Here is a 21501-nt window from a genome sequence, read left to right on the forward strand (position 1 = left end):
TTTTGAAAAGGAGCCCTGTCTGGACGAGCCGCGTGGTGGCAAGGCGCGTCAATTTCGAAGTGCCGCGGCCGCCCGCATGCTAATGAAGCACTGAATATGCATTTCAGTGCTCCATTAGTAAACTTCGAAATGGCCATTTGCGTGGCCATTTCGAAGTTTGGGGCACGTGTAGACACGGCCATTGAGAAACTTTCTGCCCTTGTCACCAAGTTCCCTATCCTCCTCTCCCAGGCATCTTGGAAAATGGGGGAGAGTAAGGTCTGGGAAACCTTTCACTCTAATCTGGGGGAGTAGCTCAGGGAGCAGACGGCTGTCATTCCCTCAGCTCTGTTCACGACACAGGGCGATTGTAATAAGCTATGTGGCCTTGTGCTCTTCTCTCCCACTCCCTGTGTTATCAGACCCTTGTGACATCCACGATTCCTTTTGTGTTCAGTGATGCCTGTGTTCACTGTATAGCCTAAATACAAGTGCATGAATTCAGAAAAATAGGATCTTTATTCACTGAGCCAACAGCGACTTCAGAGGGAATTGGTTTACAGGCTTGTACATGTACAATAGCAGGAAACGAGGCAATGAGTGACATGCACACCTATCATATTATTGTCTGGTCATTCAGGAAACTGATTTTCATAGGCTCTCTGATAAAATATACCCTTCTTATTTCACTGGTGTCTGACTGGTCATAATTGGCTGGCAAGTAATCTGCCTCACCCTTCTCCACCAGAAACTTTCCCTCATACTGTCATAGATGCTATGCAGCACACTGCAAAAAGCAACAACAACAATGGGAACATTGTTTTTGCTGAGATCTAACATGGTCAGTAAACTGCACCAGTGCCCTTTTAGATGGCCAAAGGGTCATGCTACTGTGATTCTGCACTTGCTCAGCATATAATTAAACTGCACCTTTCTGTTGCCCAGGCTGCCTTTGTTCCATTTCATGAGCCATGGGAGCAAGGAGTAAACTGGGTCTCCAAAGATAACAATTGGTATTTCAAGGTCGCCAATGATATTTTCTGATCTGGGAAGAGTTCCATCTTGCAGCTTTCTGAATAGAGTGAAGTTCCTAAAGATGCATGCGCCATGCACCTTTCCCAGCCATCCCACACTGATATCGGTGAAACAGTTCTTGTGGTCCAACAGCGGTTGCAATGCCATTGAGACGTATCCCTTTGCCGTTTATGTACGTTCGGCAAGATGCAGTATGTGCTCTGCTACAATTAGGGAATCCCATCATGGCAGACACTGTGGCCTGCCCGTTTCTCAAAGTTACTAGCCTTCATAGCTGAAGGGTATTGATTTTCTAGTTGGATTACAACAGCCCACACTGTTTTAACCATGCTAAAATAACTCCCAACTGACTGATAAGTGCCTGCTTTTTGTAAGCTTCCACAGGGCTATCACGACTCTTCTATCAGCTTTCAGAGCTGGTTGCATTTGGTATTGCTACACTTCAGCGTGGGGGAGAGCAGTTTGCAAAGTTCCATGAAAGAGGCCTTACATGTTCAAAACTTTTGTAGCCAGTGGTCCTCTTCCCATACCTGTGTAACTGTGCAGTCCCACCAGTCTCTGCTTGTTTTCCCAGGACCAGAACTGGTGTTCCACTGTGTCAGTATGCCTGAATGCTACCAGCATTTGCCATTTGCTCCCTTCACTGAGTTTCTGCATGTCTATATGCATGGCTTCTTTTAAAGTCTTCCTTGTGCCAGGAGCTCCTGAGTAAGCTCTACACATGCCACAGGATAATGCATGAAGTGTTTGCGGTGCTCACACTAACAGTGTGCATTGAGTGGGGTCCATGCTTGTCATGCTGTGGCATCTGCACAGATAACTCAGGAAGAAAGGTGCAAAATTATTATTTTCCATTCCTTTCAAGGAGGGGGGAGGTAAGCGTATCATGGGAGGCTGCTGACATGCACCCCAGACATCTGCAACAATATCTATGTCCCATCACGCATTAGTAGCCTAACCCAGAGTTCAAATGAGCAGTGGGAATTACCTGTTTAGTGCACTGCTCTCTGAGTTGATGATCATCATGGGAGTGTGGGACATGCTGACAACTGACTGTGCATGGAGAGGATATGCACTTTGACTTTATAAAATCAGAAGTTAATGGCCAACTTACATAGAGTTTAATTTCATGGCGCATATGTATCCTCAGATTTAGCCATTCACCAAAAGACTTTGTTATACTTGTAAAATATTTTTAGCAGCAAGCAAGTGGCTTGTCATCTGGGGCTGTGATTCTGGCTTGATGTGAGAGGTCTTGGGTTATGTCCTGCTCAGACAATTCAAGTGAAAGATAAGGAGCAGTATCTCTCAACTCAGAGTGGCTACAAGGAACCTGTGGTACTCATGCATAGCAATCCATCACCTCAAGCAGATAACCTTACCCCCAGACCAATCAATCAAGAAAAACCTCTCCCCTAGGAGCTTTCTTAAATAAAAATTGTCCCCAATGCATTCCAAGAACTTGTTTGGATAATCTGTTCCCTTCTGTGCTATTTTTGCAACAGATGTCTGGATGGGTGAAGTCCCACATCATCACCACCAAGTCTTGTGCTTTGGATGGTATTTTGTTTATTAAAAAAGAAAAAGGGGGGAGGGTAAGCACCTCTTCATGTTTAGGTGGTCTATAGTAGACCTTTATCATGACATCACCCTTGTTTTTTACCTCTTTTATCCTTACCCAAAGACTCTCAGCAAGTCTGTTTCCTATCCTCTTTGTAAATTGGGATACATCAATCCTGAAACCAATACAGAGAATTTATTACGGTTACCTTAGACTCCGTGAAGGCCAACACTTTTTTACCGAATTTAAGGTTCAGAAAATTGTGGGATTTAGTTCTAAAACTGAAGGCACGTCCTCATACCACAGTGTACAGCTACATCAGATTCCTGGGGCACATGGTAGTGTGTGCCTATGCAGCGTAGCATTTCACACCGCACCTCAGAAAGCTGCAAGGGTGGCTTGTTTCAGGGTATGCTCTGAACTACCAAAATTTAGACTGAGTGATTTAAGTACCAATGTTTTGTTAATGAACTAGTGAATGGACCTTCAGAAAGTCTGTCAGGGTGCTGCTTCGCTCTCCACAGCCAACTCTGACTTTAGTCTAGAATGTCATCCCTGTGCTGGGGAGCACATGAGATCTGTAGATCTTTCTGATATTTACATGTGTCTTTATGTCTTTGAGAGTTGTAAGCTGTTGTCTGACCTGTTCAGCTTTCCTTTCACACATTAAGAGAAAAAAATCTGTTACTCTTAGCTGATAGCACAGCAATTGCACTTTCACGTGAACTATCAGGAAAGAGAGCATTTGACTCAGCTGTGCCAAGAAGCAGTTTGCCTGTGGGACTTTTCACGTAGCCAATTATTTTTCACTTTAGAGCTGCATATGTAGTGGGGTGTGAAATGCACTGTCAGATGGGTTGTACACGTCGTCCTCCTCTGATGACCATGAGCGGTCACTGAGTTCTGAGATGGCCAGATCCATCTCTGAGCAATATGGGTTTCCCTAAGTGGACTCTCTTTTTAGCAACAAAGCTGAAAAGGAGATGCTATTTGTTGTTTTCTTAGGGAGGTTTCACTTTAGGCTCATTGACAGATACATTTTTGCTATCCTGGAAGAACTGCCTCCTTTATGCCTTCCCTCTGGTTTCATTACTGCCCAGAGCCCCTTCTTAGTACCACTGAAATTTGACCCTGATAAGTTTAAATACAAGGAAGGAGTCCTGTGGCACTTTTAAAGGCTAACAGGTTTATTTGGGCATAAGCTTTTGTGGGTAAAAACCACTTTTTCATATGCTTATGCCCAAATAACTCCACAGGGCTCCTTGATGTTTTTACAGCTACAGACTAACACAGCTACCCTCTGAGACCTTATAAGCTTGTCAGACTTCTACTTTCTTTCCTGTTGGACTCAGACGTGAATCCTAGGACTTTAAGCACTTGCTCGACCCCAGCCTGCAAAGCTCTCCACTTGACAGCATGGATTCTTCATAGTTAACACTGTTGGAAATGCCTGGCTCTAAGGATGTTGAAGTAATTCCGAGTAGTACCTCTGGTCCCAACAGAAAGGTGTTCCTATGAAACAAGCTTCCATCAGTCATGTATTAGATTATCTTTTACACCTAAAACATAAACAGCTGTCAGATGTACACTGATTGAAATAATTTTGTCAGCTTTCCATCCCTTAGCAGACAGTAGATCCCCTTTTTCTAGCCACATCACCATTAAGTTTGTGAAGGTCTGTACCTGATGTACTGTGGGTATAATTTGTCCATGAGCCCGTTACTTCATGGGATCTGATCTTGGTGTTGGCAAAATTAATGGGGGCCATCTTTTGAGCTTCTGTAACTTGCTTTCTGATCCTACTCTATGGAGGGGCATTTTAATTGTGAATACCTTGGTGAGGAGAATAGAGGAGTTGAGGGCAGTCCCTCTGCTGCTTACCATAAGGACAGTGTTTACTTAAACCCTCATCCTAAGTTCCTGTCAAAGTTGGTGTGTAGTTTTCCCATTAACCAGGCAGTGTATTTACTGCCTTTCTTTCCAACGCAAGAAGAGATGAGATTTAGATGTGAGCTTAGCTTTCGCTGTCTACCTGGACCAACTAAGTTTTTCAGGTCTTCACTCCATCTGTGACCATAACAAAACTTCATTGAAGGAATAGACTGTTTCCACTCAGAGGATTTCATCCTGGATTTACTTGTGCTTTTGTTTGTTTCTTGTTGGCTAATGAGACTCCACCAGTCAGGGATGTGTCTCATTTGATTGGAGTGGGTGCAGCATCAGCAGCTTTTCTGACTCAGGTACTTAGTCTGGACATTTGGAAGGCAACAACCTGGTCATGAGTGCACACGTTTGCTTCTGATTAAATGATAGCCCGTCAGTTTAGGAGAGATGCTGCTTTTGGACATGATATTCTCCAGTCTCTGAAGAAGATCCTGAGCCCACCTCCAAGTTATTCTGCTTGAGAGTCACCTACAGTGGAATAGATGGATAATCACTTTACAAAATAGTTGCCTATCTTTCCATAAATGGTCTTTTGAAGTGTGCTTTACTTGTCCATCCCGTGTCCATCCTCCTTCCCCTTTCTACAGGAGTCTATCCTGTAGGAAGGAACTGAGGCAGACCAGGAACAGCTTTGCACACAGTGATGAACAACAGTGGAGTGCACTCAAACTGCCTCAATGAGTATTGCTGAGGGAGAATGTTCTGACAGCACCGTGCAGGTCATGCACACAACTACAGGGGAGTAAACCTGGGCAACACATCTAGAAGAACAGGAACTATGAAAAAGTGGCTTATCACTTCTTTTCCATCAAGCTATTTGTTGTACTGTATGTGTTTGTACCACTGGAAGCATTGCAGATTTGGACAACTGTATTAAACTCTTAAATCCTTCTGTTCACCTATTCCTCTCTTTTGATGTATTTGTCTTGTACTTAGCTTTTGAACCAAAATAGTTGGGTGAAATTTCCAGAGCATCAAACTCTTACCAGTTTTCTGCACCTTGGAGTAGAACTATTTCCAAAACCTCTTTTTTTTTTTTTTTTTGTCTAGATGAATTTTAGAATTTTTTTTGCTTAATACTGACAGGAATACAGGCTTCCAGTGATTTTTAAAAGAATCTTTCCATTTTATAAAAGATTTGTTTTCTCTTGTTCTCTCCAGCTACAAGCTTTGGTATTGCATTGCCAGCTTGGATTGTGGATCAGAAAAATTCTATTTTGGTGAGTTAACATAACTTTACGTAATATTCCGTGACACAGCCTCAGACATTAATCCTGCAAGTATGTTAAGCCCCATTCTTAACTTCAAATATATGAATATGTATTAACTTTTCAGATGTTTCTACCTTCAAGCATATCACTTACTTGAAGTGTACCATTCTTTTTTGAGTTATTGCTCATGTCAGTGCAACTTTGGTGTTTCTATTCACCAGATGCCCCGGTGCTGGAAGGTTTTTCCTTAGCAGTACCCATAAGAGAGCTGGCTTGGGCACTCCCTGGAGTGGTGTGCATGTGTTGTGCTAAATAGGGTGCCTCTGGTCACCTCCGTCCTCAGTCCCTTCTTGCCACCAGGGAAGTACTTGGAGGCTGCTCATCTCAGTGCAAGCTGTTTCACGTTTACCGCTTTGGACTTTGTTTTCCTTGTAAATTATTTGTATTGTTAGCTAGTTCTCTGTTCTAAGTCGTTAAATAATGTGGGTCCCATGCGAACTTACCTTTGGGTCAGAACATACCCCATTTCCTGGGCTTCAAGTTGTGTTGCAGTTGCAATCAGCCCATCCCAGGAAGTGAACCCTACTGCATATTTTTGCAGTGCTTAGGAGAGGCACACCTAAGTGATAAGTGCCACATTTGAAGTCTTCCAAGCCTTGTACCACAGTGCTACCAGCCCTTGTTCCTGGTCCTCCAGCACCGCATGCTCCAGCAGCCTGGTCTTGGACTAAGCCTTGGTGTCTTCAGCTCAAGCATCTTGTTTTATGTTACTGGTACTGTATACGGGCTCCCTGACTCCTTAATGGCTAAAGGTCTGCCTTTCACAGTGGTACCTCTGGAACCCAAAGGGGTTTCCCATGCTGCCCAGCCGCTGTTCCCAGTAGCCAGTATGTCAGTGGCACCGCTGATCACCTCCAACTCTGCTAAATGCCCCCGCAACATCCCTGGCTTCAAAGGCTCCCACTCTGCAGGTTGGACTGGAGATAGAGGCACAGCCTTTAGCCTCCCCTTGTCTCGAGGAAGTTGCCCTCTTCCTCTTCTCAGGATAAGGCCATTGTGGGGTCCCCCAGACCACATTGGTCTCATCAGGATTTCCTTAAGAGGGTGACCAGCAACTTAAATTTCTAGGAGAAGCTCAAGGAGCCTGAGGATACTCTTTTTGGGGTGGTGGGACAGGCAGCCTTGGCCAGGGTGGTCTCACCCCTCCAAAATGGGGTGGCCAAAATCACCATTATCCAGTGGAAAATGTCTCGTCCATTCCTCCCATTTCCAAGAAGGTGGAGCCCAAATACTTTGTACTGGTTAAGAGTCACGAGTACCTTTATTTCCACCCAGTCCCGAGCACCCTGGTAGTAGAGGCTGTTGACCATTGGGGAAGAAAACTTCGAGAAGGCTACTGAGGGAAATTTTAGCAAATTATTGTGTATGTATGTAACAAAACTTCTCTTGAAATATAGGTAAGAATGACTTGCAGTAAATAACTGAAATTTAGACTTATATACATCAAATCTGTTTATTTTTAGGTTTTGCTTGTGTATGGAGTAGCATTTATGGTTATTCTTCCAGTTGTAGTGGTAAGTATTATCTGAAATAAGGGGAAAAAAAAAATCTTTATTTTATAAAAGTGGGGAATGAGGAGCTTGGCTCTTGTGCCTAAAGACAGGTTTGTCTGCCATTTAGTAACTGTTTGCTTCCTTTTTGATATGTACTTGCAGGAAAACTCTTTTATGAAGGATTATGTGCCATGCTGCTTAATTTTGTTGAAATTCACAATCTGTTGTTTTAGAATTTGCCCATTGCTTTGTCATGCGGCGTTAGGTATACATAGTATTACCATCTTTCAAACAATAAGAAGTCATGAATATTAGGCTAAATGTAAACTGTTTAAAAAGTGTTGGACTCTTTTCACTTGACATTTGACTATTTCAGGCTTCATTTTGTCGTGCTTTTCTCTGAAACCCTGAGCACTAACAACTTTTACAGTGAAAATAAACATTCAAGAGCTGGAGCTTCAATAGGAAACACTAAGGCTGCGTCTACACGTGCCCCTTCCTTTCGAAAGGGACATGTTAATGAGCAGGTTTGAAAGATGCTAACGAGGCGCTGCAATGAATATGCAGCGCCTCATTAGCATAATGGTGGCCGCGGCGATTCAAAAGTGCGGCTTTTCGAATCACGCGCTGCCTGTGGAGACAGGACCTTCTGAAAGGACCCCCCCCCACCAGTTTTCGAAAGCCCTTCTTCCTATCTGTGATTGGAAGAAGGGCTTTTGAAAACTTGGGGGTGGGGGTCCTTTCGGAAGGTACTGTCTCCACGGGTACGCGTGATTCGAAGAGCCGAACTTTCGAATCGCCTTGGCCGCCATTATGCTCATGAGACACTGATAGTCATTGCAGCACCTCATTAGCATCTTTCGAACCTGCTCATTAACATGTCCCTTTTGAAAGGAAGGGGCACGTGTAGCCCCAGCCTAACTGCTGTGCAAGTTCATAATACTTCATATTCTGCCACACATCTCTTCTCATTCCTCAGAATTGGGGAACACCTTTCATCTGTGGCATTTGGAGGCAATTTGGGGTTGTTGCTGGAGGCTCAGACCTGAGCCTCAACCTTGAACTAAAGCCACTGGAATGACTTCTTTCAGTGATGGAACAAGTTGATGTTTCATTTTCTTTTGATTACTTTGTTCTACAATTTCTGTCAATTTTTTGTGTCATAAATTTTATTTTAGCTTTGGTTTTGTGTGAAAACTTTTGCTGTCTCTTCCTTGGACTCGTCTGTGAAAACTCCCTTTGCTCTCCTTTCTCCATGCGTAGGAACATGTATGGAGTTTTGAGACCATGGCTACTACTATGCATGGTCAGCTTACAGGCACCTCAATGTCACCACTACTGATGCAGGTGGCTACTGAATCAGACTGGGGTCTAGGTAGAGACCATACTGGCTGCTATCCTTATCTGCCCAAAAGGGCAGCAGTAGATTGTGGCAGGATATAGAAAGTGGGAGCAAGTGAGCAGTTAAGTGTGTGAGAGAGAGAAAATCAGTAAAATGTGTTATTTTTATTACTCTAATATTTAGAAGCCCCAGACGAGACCAGGACAGAACCTCATTGTGCCAGGCACTGTGCAAACATAGACCAGAGGATTTTCCCTGCCCTGGAAAGTTAACAATCTTAATATAAAATAGAAGGCAACAAGAGGAGTGTACAAGGAAACAATATTAGTTATAGGGAGGGTAGTTTGGGGAGGGGAGAAGACTTGGGTTAAAGGAATGGAGAGAGAAGGTGGGGAGCATAGGTGGAAGTGTAGGGGTGAGGAAAAGAGAAGACAAAACTGTAGAAAATTAAGGTTCAGTGGGACCTCTATGAATCTGTGTACCAGTTCATCAAACTGTTGAGATTTTTTAACATTCATATTTTGGTGATATCATTTCAAAGCTGTCTTAGCCCATTGAGGATCTTAAGTAGTTCTTAATTGGCTTACTTAAAAAAAAAACTGCTCTGCAGAAACCAAAGGGAATGCACTGTCAGTGTGTGTGGGTGTGGGGGAAAGGGGGTGAGTAACCTGTCTGTTCAGGAGACTTAGGTGTCTAGCTTTTGACTCTTGTGACTGGTTAGTATCAGTTTATTTTCAACACTGTCTCTGCAAGAAGAAGTTAGAAAAATTAAAAAAACCCCCATAAATACTGAAATAATTGTTTACATTAGAAAATCTCCCAAATTTGGAGGAAAGGGGAAGTGTGACTGTAAATTGGCTAGGCCTGCAAAACTCAGCTGTGTTAGATTTAAAAAAAGAAAAGTTAGAAGTATTTTACATTTATACTGTGGGAATAGATTTCTTGAAGAATGAATACAAAATTGTTTTTAGTCAGTTTCACCTGCTGTTTGGTATGCTCTAACACAGTCTTGCTACCTTTTGGTTTATAAGTACTTCGGGGTGACACTTTTGGTACCTTGTAAAATGTTATAATCTTTAATCTTAGAGTTGGTAAAAACTGATTTTTTACGAAACTGAAATTGGACTAATAGTTCCATCATCACTTAAGACAAATTCAGTCTCTGTAGTGTGAATCTAATTTTTTTGTTTTGGGTATGAATATTGGAGTTTGATTCTGAAAAAGATCCTGAATTAAAAAGCAGTTTAGCTACGTTTTAATGTATTGTGGTATTTGGTAGGTATAATTTAAGATTCATTCATGACATAGTATTTCCGTATTGAATGTTTTAGGGTTCTTGGTGGTATCGATCAATACGCTACAGTGGAGATCAGATTCTTATCCGCACAACTCAAATCTATACATACTTTGTTTATAAAACACGAAATATGGATCTGAAACGTAAGTAAAAAAGGCATCTAAGAAAACAGCATGAAGTAATGTCAGTCTTCTTTATATATCTGTTTGGTTAAAGGTGCAAAGTTGCATTTTAAGCTCCTTTAGGATGGCACTCTTCATCTGAATATTTCAGTAATTTACAGGAGTGTTCAAATATAACCTCACTGTAAAGATGGTGAAATGGAAGCACAGAAGCCAACTTGTTCTTGATCACACATCGAGCCACTGTCAGCGGAATTGTAACCTAGGTCTCCATGTGCTCTTAGCTCCTGCTGTATTTATTGTAACATGCTGTCACTTACTAGCTTACTGTTGGGGAAGAATCCTAGAATTCTGGGGACCCTAGAGTATTTTCAAACATTTGTGTGACCTAAGAGCTAAATATAGAATTGGAGATACCAGTCATAGTTTCATAGCCAAAGGTTGTCAGTGTAAATAACATCTCTGAAAGACTTGAGTAGTAAAACCTTGCTCCGTGCCAAAACATCGAATGTCCATTTCAGATGGATTGTTCATTGTTTGTATTTGTTATGCCTAATTTTTGTCTACTTATAATTGGTTTAAAATAATCTTTTATCGGGAAAATCCACACAACTCTCAATGGATCTTACTACCCCTGCTTAGCAACTCTTTGGAGGCAGAATTGGACATGTTAAAGAAAGCATGGTGGAAGTTATTATACCCTTGAAGACCTGTATAGTTCCATCTTCTGACAGTATCTGAAAGGTTTAACAGATCTTCTCAGAGCAACAAGAAAACAAATATAAAAAAAATTAAAATTAGATCCTGTTTGTTCTTAATAATTGATTTCCTGAATTCTGAGGCTTAATCTGGTGGTTATGCTCCAGTGCTCTGCAGCAAGATTGGTGGAAACACTGCTTTTGGTACTCTAGTAGTTGACTTGTGGCATGTCTAGGGCGTTTTTCTTCCAGGAACTCTTTAAAATCCCTGCTCCTCTAGTTGGCTGTAAGGAAGAAGATACAATGCCTTTGTTAGTCAGACCTTGCTCAGGCCATGGTTTGGCAGTGTCTCTGCTTTTTCTCTCTCTTATAGTTATTGAGGGAAGAGAGAACAGCTCAGACATGGAGTAACAAGCTGGCTGTAAGGGACTTCTGGGCCCACTGCTTCTGACGCCCTCTTTAGCAAGAAGTTAATCAGCCCATGTGTAACATTGCCTTTCTCACTCTGGGATTTAGTGAAATAACAGGGTTTCCCCTGACCCTCTCTGGTCAGAGGGTTAGGACACATCTGTAAAATTCAATGAATGTATGCTGTAAACTTTTGAAACTAAAGGCAGATGTGCTCTCCTGGTTCAGTGGGTGCACTATACCAAACTGCCGAGTGGCAGCACCCACCTGCAGCAGTACCCACTGGCCTGGCATTCTATCCCTACTCCAAACTAGTGGGCTTGATCAGAACATTTCAAGTGAAAACAGTGTTATACCCCCTTTTCTACACCACCTTTTTGCCCATTTGGGAGGTGGAGAGAGACAGTCCCAGTCACTTCAGTTGATGTGAAGTTTGCATAAGCACATGCGAAGGCTCTTTGCACAACACCTTCAGTCACTGTCAGGAAGATGGGACCAAGGTTTTCTGCTGTATTTAGACTGCAACCATGTGGAAAGTTGTCTACTTTTAAAACCTTAAGCATATCCTGCTAGATGTGGTGGCATATGTGGAAAGGCCATATTGTAAATGAGCAGTTTTGACTGATTTTTTTTTTTTTTTTGGTGGGGGTTATATCAGAGCAGCTATTACCTTAGATGCAGTATTGGTCCATTGGATATCTTACTGAGGGGTGGAACTTGCTACTGTTGTGGAGGGATGTAGCTAGGAGTTTTCTGATTTAAGTAGTCGTTCACTCGCCCACCCACCTGGTCTGGTGGGATTTTATCTGGAACTTTGTGTTTACTTTCCTGTGTTTTGTCCACAATTATCTTTGCAGGTCTTATAATGGTTTTAGCAGGCGCCTCTGAATTTGACCCTCAGTATAACAAAGATGCTACAAGCAGACCAACTGATAATGTTCAGATACCTCAGGTTAGTTAATCCTGAAAGGTGTGTCACTGTTATGAGAACGAATTATTTAAAAGTGGAATTGGTCAGGCATTTAAATTGTCTGGAGATACACAACCAGGTCCTCCAAAGGTTCTGGATTCACATTGCTTATTGAAAGAAAAGTACATTAAAGCAAGCAATCTCATCCAATCATGGTCCTATTAATATTAAACTACACTGAAAATGAAGCATTACAACAAATCATGATCAACAAACAAGGTAATTCTTATTAGATTTTAATTTAAATAATCAAAATAGTATTACTGAAAATGCTTAAATTCAAAGGAAGCATTTGAGAAGTTGACTAGTCATTTGGTTGCAAATGCCTTTGAAAAATTTTTTGATAAAACCATTTTATCAAATCTATAACTGAAATCTGGTTAAATAACTTAATACTGAAACCAAATTACTATCTAGTGTCTAAACCACCATATCAGAGCCAATGTAAAGGTTACTTTTCAGATTTCAAATCGTGTAAGATGACTAAACCTTCTCTCCTCTCACCCTCCCTGGGTGTCCAAAAGATATTACCTTTGAGCCATGCAGTTTGTTTCAGTCACATTCAAATGAGGCTGTCCTTTCTAGTGTCAATTTGGAAAACTACTTTTTCTTTGAGTGCTTGCTCATGTCCATTCCATGGTAGGTGTGTGTTTACCACATGCACCAGTACTGGAAATTTTTCTCTCACCAGTTCCCATAGGGGATCAGCCCTAGTCTCCTACCTGGTGCGCCTCCATGGCATGTTATAAGGGGCACAGTGTGCTCCCCGCACCTTCATTTCCTTTTTGCCACCAGTGACAGTTCATCAAAATTGCTGTGCTCCAGACAGCTTCTTTTCTTGCTGTGTAGGCAGTGTCATTTGTTAGCTATTTCTCTCTGTGCTGTTAATCAGTGTTAGTTAGTTAGCATTCGTAGTTCTGCTTAGCGTCCTGGATAGCACTTAGCCTAAGGATGAGAATGCCCTGGTCCCCAGCTTTTAAACTATGTTCAGAATGCAAACACCCTGTGCCTGTTAGTGATATGCATGACAGTTGCCTGAACTGTTTGGGTGAGGGACACATTAGCGAGAAGTTCCACATTTGTAAGTCATTTAAACCTCAGACTAAAAAAGAGACATTCGCCTCCAGGCACTCTTCATGGAGTCAGTGCTAGCCTGGTACCAGAGGTCAAGTTAGACTCAGTCTAGCACTGTTACCTCTGCAATCTCTGGTGTAGAATGCACAGATGCTGTTGAGGGGGTGCCCCCAACAGCCCTTAAGGGCAGGAGATGATGTGGGGGAGTGCTCAGGCCCATGTTGACCCCCTCAGGAGACCCCAGGGCCAGCCCAGGCAGAGTAGCCAAGTCCTTCCCACTCTGCTCCAGCAATGCAGTGTGGCAGTGAGGGCATCCAGGAGGAGGAAGAGCCATCTACACTGAAGGCCTTTCAGGCAGCACAGGACATTTTCATAAAATTAATAGAATTTTAATTCTGCCAGTACCGGCTGCACTGGCCCAGGTGGCCGTTTGGTCTGGGGCAAGCCCATGTTGGGCCTGGTGTGGCTGTTGCCTTCCCAGAGCCCTCGGTCCCCTCTCATGGTACCAGCACTCCCCAACTCTCAGCCTTCAGGCATCAGATGATGGGAGAAGGGCTCTGCATGCCCCTGCGTATTCCCCCATCCTGGGCACAGGAGGCAGGACTCAAAATGGCACTCCTTGGAGCCCCGTAGAACATGTGTGAGGTCTCAGGCTCCTATGGATCACACCAGGGTTGGTGCCTAGCATTACAAAGATCTCAGTACTCCTCCTGAGACTGCTTGAGGCACCGCGAGTGGTCGTCATCTCATCGACACCAGTCACCTTCTCATCATTCATCTTGAGCGGGTCTCATTCCTGGTCCAGGTCCTGATCTCTATCCCACTACCGAGGGAGCACTGGGAGTTGTAGATCACTGGACTCATCACCAATCCATTGGTCCACCCTACTCCCTAAGGTCCTGTGACAGAAGCTGGTCGGGCTGGTGTGCAGTCCAGGCTATCCTTGACTACCAGGTGAATCTTCAGAATTGGGCTGGTGCACTATTCTGTCCAAGTGTACCTTGCGGCCATCTCTGCTTTCCATGAGACGATCCAAGGGCAGATAATAATTTCACACGACTTAATGGCACAATTCCTCTTGGGGTCTCAAGACTCTACCCGCAGGTTAGGAACCCTGTCCCACAATGGGACCTCAGTCTCCTCCTTTCTGGCTAACTAGCCCTCCCTTTGAATTCCTTGGTTCCTGCTCCCTGTGCTATCTGTCCCGGAAGGTGGCATTCCTGGTAGTCATTATTTCAGCATGTCGGGTGTCAGAAATCAGATCCTTGAATTCTGACCCACTGAATATGGTCTTCCACAAGAACGAGGTCCAGTTGTGATTGCACCCAGATTTTCTGCCAAAGGTAGCGTCTGCCTTTCATGTTAACCAAGATACATTCCAGCCAGGGTTCTGCCCCAAGCGCTGTAGGTCAGTGAAGAATGGTGGCCCTGTGCCCAGGACGGCATTCAGCTTGGAGCACACCAAGCCCTTCCGTAAATCAGCGCAGTTCTTTGTGATCACTGCCAAGAGATTGAAATGCCTGCAGGTGTTAGCTTAGTGGCTTTCGAAGTAGATTACCTCATAGCAGGATTACCTCAGGAACTGGCAAGGATTCCCCAGCTGGCTATCATCTGAGCTCTCTTAGGTCCTTGGCTTTGGCGGCAGCCTTTTAAACACATGAGCCCATCCATGAGTTCTGTAGGGCCACTGTGTATGTCTGTATGTTCGTATCATACTATGCCATTGCCTAACAAGCCAGAGATGATGATGCTGAGTTCGGCAGAGCAGTGCTGCAGTCAACATAGCCATGAACTGCTCCCCTCCACCATGGGTCACTTCTTGTTGGAATGGATGTGAGCAAGAACTCGGAGAAAAGACATTCACCTTTTTTAACTGGTGTTCTTTGGGATGTGTTGCTCATATCCACTCTACATCCCACCCTCCTGCCCCACTGTCAGAGTTTCCATCAAGAAGGAACTGAGGGTGGGGGAAGCATGTAGCTCCCCCTATACTGTGCCAGTACAGGGATCGCTAGGGTGGCTCCCCTATGGCTATTGCTGAGGGAGAAACTTCTGGCAATAGTGCATGTGATGAGCATGCGCCTCTACTGTGAATGGACACGAGCAACACCCCTCGAACACCAGTAACAGAGGTAACTGTCTTTTCTTCCAAGTGTGTGCCTGAGGGTGCTTTGCTGCCCTCCACTTTTATAGTTGGAGATCTGCAGCAGCAGCAAATACCATGGGTTGCAGCATATGCATGGCTGCTGTTACATGCCATTGCGAGTGCTTATCTGTCATATGCTGCCACTCCCCCCCCCACCACGTTCCTTCTCTACCATTCAAGGCTTGACTCAGTGCTAGCAGATCTTGTCTCTTTTGGCAGCTGAGCATACTCCTCTTAACAAAATCCTTATCCCTCCATATTCCCTTCTCTCCCTTTATGTTACTTTAATTTTTTGTCTGGTACTTTCAGCTGTTCTTCTCTCCAGATCCTAGTTTGAAATCGGGTCCCTTCATCATGCTGGGTTCTCCTGGATTTAAAAAGTGCCTCACTGTAGGCTATCAATCCCTGTATTGGATGGCCATGCCCTGGCTGGAGGGGAGGCATATCCCACAAATATGTCAGTTGTTAAAAACCATGGGCCCGGTGTCTCAAGGCAAGAGACCTACAACTAAAGCTTCTCCTAATGGAGAAGTCACTCAGTCAGTTTTTGGACCCAGAGTCTCTTCCTCTGCCTTATCAGCCTGTCTATAATTAATAGACTCATAGAACTGGAAGGAACCTTGGGAGGTCATCAAGTCCATTCCCCTGTGGTCATGGAACTAAGCACCATCTATATCATCCCCGTCAGATGTTTGTCTAACCTGCTCTTAAAAAAAACAAACACCTATTAGTGAGATTACAAATCTCCATGGGCACTTTATTCCAGTACTTAACCAAGCTGATAAGAATATTTTCCTAATGACCAGTGTTAAGGTTGATCCTGCTTTAGGCCGGGGGCTGGATTTGATGACCTCCTGATGTCTCTTCCATCCCTAGGATTCTATGATTCTAAACCTCCCGTGCTGCACTTAAGACCATTTCTTCTTGCCCAATCATCAGATATTACGGGGAATAATTTTTCTCTCCCCTCCTCCCTTTTATGTACTTGAAAGAGGGGACATAACAGCCTTGTTCTCTTTTCCAAATGAAACAAACCCAATTCTTTCAGTCTCCTCTAATAGATCTTGTTTTGTAGATCTTTAGTAATTTTTTGTTGCTCTTCTCTGGATCTTCTCCAGTTTCTCCACATCTTTCCTAATATCTGGTGCCCAGAACTCGATACAATACTCCATTTGTGTCTAATCAGTGCAGAGTAGAGCAGAAGAATTGCCCCTATGTACTAGTGTTGTTTATAGTCCTCCTTTGTGTTTTGACCTAGTTTCTGCCTTTTTTTCAGAACTCCTTTTTATTTTTAGATGATTCAGAATCTTCTGGTTAAGCCAAGCTAGTGTCTTGCCGTACTTCTACTGTATAGAAAAGATATGAATATTCTGCTCTTGAGCCCTTAATAATGTCCCTTTGAGAAACTGTCAACTATCTTCAGTTGTTTTTCCTCTGTCTTGTTCCCATGGGCCTTACCTACCAAGTCCCTGAGTTTTGTGAAGACTGCCATCTTGAAATCTGTTGCCTTTATTTTTCTGTTCTCTCTCCAACCATTCCTTAGTCATGAACTCTCATTTCATGGTCACTTTCACCCAAGCTGCCTTCCAGTGTCAAGTTCTCAACCAGTTCCTCCCTGTTTGTTAAAATCAAATCTAGAACAGCCTCCCTCCAGTAGCTTTCTCCGTGTTCTAAAAGAAAAAAGTCTCCAATGCATTCCAAGAACCTCTTGGATAATCTGTGTCCTGAGGTGCTATATTTAGTTGAATTCCCCCACCATCACCACCACACTTTGTGCTTTGAGTGATTTTGTTTAGAAAAATCCTCATCCATCTCTTCTTTCTGGTTAGGTAATCTATAATAGACCCCCTACCATTACATTTTCCTCCTTTTTTACTCTTTTTATGCTTACCCCGAGACTCTCAACAGATCTGTCACCTGTGTCCATCTCAACTTCAGTCCAAATGTATGAGTTTTTAATATGTACAACAGCATCTCCTCCCTTTTTTCCTAATTTTTGTTTGCTGGCATTTCAAGTTCTTCCTTTTTATTCCCCATACATCTTGCATTAACTAAGATACTGATTTGATTTTGTGCCCCCGTTCTGCCTTGTCTGTCCTTTATTCCTTCCTTCTGCCCTTACCGACACCAGCACTGCTTCTCTTCACAACCTGGATGTGTGCAGGACGCTTGCATTTTGCCTGAAAAGGCCAAAACCATTTAGGACATAACCTCATCTATTCCTGTCCATTGCTGAGAGCACTAAAAGACACACGATCATCAGTGAGACTGTCAAAATGGAAAACACTTTGCATCTGTCTCTGCTGCAACCATCATGACATTCTGGCTCCTCCCACCGTATGCATGCCTTCTATCAGAGCAGTAGCCACCTCTATGACATTTCTGAACAACATTCTACTCTGACATGTGCAGGGCAGTTACATGGTCCTCAGTGTATACATTCACTAAACACTATTATGCTATGGAAAAAATGCTTCAGCTGATGCACAGTTTGGGCATGCTGTTCTTGCTCATATTCAGCAAGAAGTTCTGAAGCCGCTCCTTTTGTAGAAGGGCCTTGTTCCATAGTCACATACACCGAAGCATCCACAGGGATGCTCCTTGAAAGAAGCAGCAGTTACTCACTTTCTCTAGTAACTGACTCTTCAAGATGGCTGTCCCTGTGGGTGCTCCATGGTTCCCCCTCTCTCCCCACTTCAGAGGTGCACTCTGTTCCTTCGTGGTATAGAAGGAAGGGGAGGGATGGTTGGCAGCACCACTCATGGCAGCGTGTGGCGTTGGCAGCATACATGCTGCCATGCAGGATACTGCTGCTGCAAATCTCCAGTGCTACGCCCAGGGCTCCAGAGCACTCTCAGCAACATCTTGAAGAATGTCCATTACTGCACAAGGTAAGTAGCTGCCTCCTCTTAAATCAGTAATTTTTAAAGTGTTTTACATGCCCGAGAGACTGTGTCCTCGCCATATAAAACAGTATATCTATTTGAGGCAGCTGTCACTGTCTGGTCTGGGTGAAAGATCTTCAGATGAAATTATCACCAATTTACAGAAAGTATAATGTAAAAACTTATAAAAATAACTGATTAGAATAAACTCTGACAACAAAACTTATTATCCAACATTAGTCAACAAAATTAAAAATCAACCTTATGATCAGTTTCATTATCCCAGTTTCTTCTTTGGTAATGTGTGCACAAATATTCTCATTCTTGAGGCAGGTAAGGTACAGTTCTGTTTTGGAACTGGGATGTAAATCAAACAGCTGTTCTTTGATCTTCATCTTGATGGAGAAGAGTGAAAACTTTATCAAGATAAAAAAACACATTTGAAATATGAACTTTTAAATGTTATATACAAACTATTTTCTTTGTGCTGTGTTTATCATTTTGTTACTAAGAGCCATTTTTATTCGTAATTATTCTGTTTCCTTTAGCTAATCAGAGAACTTGGTAGCATTAATTTAAAGAAGAATGAGCCTCCACTTACCTGCCCCTATAGTTTGAAGGCCAGAGTTCTCTTACTGGCTCATCTTGCCAGGATGAAAATTCCTGAGACACTTGAAGAAGGTAATTATGATTCTTTGAGTGCTTTTTCATGTTAGTTCCCATCAGGTGTGTACGTGCACATATGCACGAAGGCAGGAATATTTTCCCATAGAAGTGTCCATAGGGTTGATCGTAGCACCCCTTGGAGTCTCACCTTCATGGTGCCCAGTATAGAGCCCTACTGACCCACCTCCTCAGTTCCTTCTCATTAGCATTGAACTGGAAGTTCCCATAGATCTTGCTTTTGCAAGCGCACTTACATTTCTTCATATTCTTACTTGTAGGTGGTATTCCTCATTTTTAGTTAGTAGTGTTACCATGGGGTAACCGCTCCCTCAGATTTCTTGCTGGATTCAATGCCACTCATCCTGGACTATCTCCTGCACCTTAAACAAGAGTGTCACCTTGCCATAAGTCAGTCATTTAGTAGCCATGTCAGTGTTCCACCCTGGGGCAGATGGACATTCATTTTTCACTAACCCTCTGGTCAGTCACTTCCTAAAGAGCCTGGACAGACTTCACCCACTCCTCCACCATCTAGTCCCATCCTGTAAACTCACAAGACTACCTTTAGAACTCTTGAGGACTTGTTCCCTGCTCTTCTCTCTCCAGGTGGCATTCTTGGTAGCCATAGCCTCAGCCCAGAGAGAGGCTGAGTTGAGGGGTACAACATCAGAGTCCCCACTACGACATGTTACATAAGGACAAGGTCCATCCAGCTTACACCACATTTGGCATTCCTTACAAAGGTTGTGTCAGTTTCATGTAAACCGACACTTTTTTTTTTTTTTTTTAACCCCAAGGCACATTCTATTGCCAAGGAACAGAGACTTCTTTCTGGACACCTGTGGGGTGCTGGCCCTATATCGAGAGACCTAAGACATTCTGCAAATTAGTTCAGCTATTGTTGGTAATTGCAGACAGAGTGAAAGGACATACCTCTTGTCATGACTGTGTCCTGCATTGGGGAGTGTTAGATTAGCAGGAATTCCCATACTTCCAATTGCAGCACAGAGCACAAGCTTCATCCACAGCGTTTTTGCTCAGGCCCCCACTCATGAGATTAATAGAGTGGCAACATGGTTCTTGAGCCACACATTTGTCAGTCATTTCACTATTACCCACCAGGCCAGAGAAGACGTGACCTTTGGATAAGCAGTGCTCCAGTCAGTCATAGCCTCTGGCCCCATCTCCTAACCTTGGGCTTTTGAGTTACCTGGTTGGAATTTACATGAACAAGCACTCAAAGAAAAATCGGTTACTCACCACCTTGTAACTGTTCTTTGAGATGTGTTGTTCATGTCCATTCCAATGCTTCCCAGTCTGTTCAAGTAACGGACAAAAAAGAACTGAGGGCGGGAGGGTGGGGGGGGCAGGTCAACAGGGCTGTATATTGGGTGCCATGAAGAAGCAACTCCAGGGGCTTCCCCAGCTGAGCGTATGGGTACTGCTATGGGACAGTCTTTCTCTCACCATGCATGTGTGCGTGCACGCCCCGATTGGAATGAACATAAACAACGCATCTTGAGGAGCAGCAGTTATTAGAAGGTGAGTAACCATTTTTTCTCCTCTTAAGAAGGCTCTTTAGGAATAGAGGCATCATATCACATGTTTCACCACAGAGGGTGGGTTCAGATCCAGGCAAGCCATGGCTCTATCAGGTCTGCAGGCTCTGCCTGGCAGGGGGAAGAAGCAGCATTTCATGCTCCCTTGCTTCCCCCTCCATAATCCCCTCTCCCCCCTGCGTGGCTGGGGGAACAGTAGCACAGAAAAGTGCTAGCCTGGAGGCTTTTCCCGACTGTTCCCATTGGCCATGGTTCTGGCTTATGGGAGCAGCTGGGGTGCAGAGCTACATGTGCCCCCAAGGTGCTGTGCAGGTAAGCGACCCAGCCCTTTCCTGAACCTTTCCTTCTGCCCTAACCTTCCACCCCCCACCCTGCCCCTGCACTCTCCTTCCCGTCATGCTCCCATCCCCATCCTGTTCCCAGTAGTCCCCTCCCACACACTGAACCTCTCATTTTTGGCCCAAACTGAGAGCCTTGGGGGGGGGGGTCCACAATCTACTAGCCCCAGGCCCCCAGAAGAGTTAATTGGGCCTGGGTGATCTGGCCTGGAGGAAGCCCTGAACCTCAGCCTTCTTCCTCCCTCACCTGTTGAGCTGGTGCACAAGGGAAGTGCGGCTGGGTTGTTTTGTGTGGTCCTCAACTGATTTTTCTGTGGATTGGTGGCCTGCCATGCAAAAAGGGTTCCCCAGCCCTGCTTTATAATTGAAGGAACATGGGTGTTTTAACTTGAACGAATGGATCCTTTCTAATGTGTGAGAACCATTGGAATTAGATGTATCTAGTAAAAGTGAACAGTTCTCCTTCAAGTGATTACACACATCTGCATTCCACTGTGGGTCCACATACCCTTAGTCCATTGGAGTCAGCCTTTTGTTAGTTGTACCAGCACTTGGTCAGACACCCTCTCTCTCTCCCTTCCCCCCACCCACTGTTGTCAAGTACCAGGATCAGAGAATAAAAGGGTATGGTTGCCATCTACCTCCAAGTTTCTGGTTGCTTGCAGTGAGAATTGGAGCTCAGTTGCTCTGGAGCTTTGGTCAGCTAACATTTA

At 43.9% G+C, this 21501-nt stretch overlaps 1 protein-coding gene across 1 annotated transcript in view; it reads left to right on the top strand.

Annotated features, from left to right (window-relative positions):
- Positions 1-21501, top strand: part of SEC63 (SEC63 homolog, protein translocation regulator) — a 94893-nt gene that overhangs the window by 35438 nt on the left and 37954 nt on the right. The window contains exons 6-10 of the mRNA XM_074990781.1: positions 5681-5739; positions 7254-7304; positions 9957-10065; positions 12008-12102; positions 18774-18906. Of these exons, the coding sequence (XP_074846882.1) occupies positions 5681-5739; positions 7254-7304; positions 9957-10065; positions 12008-12102; positions 18774-18906 (447 nt within the window). The remainder of the gene's footprint in view (positions 1-5680; positions 5740-7253; positions 7305-9956; positions 10066-12007; positions 12103-18773; positions 18907-21501) is intronic.

Source organism: Carettochelys insculpta, chromosome 3, assembly GCF_033958435.1.
Source record: "Carettochelys insculpta isolate YL-2023 chromosome 3, ASM3395843v1, whole genome shotgun sequence".
NCBI lineage: Eukaryota > Metazoa > Chordata > Testudines > Carettochelyidae > Carettochelys > Carettochelys insculpta.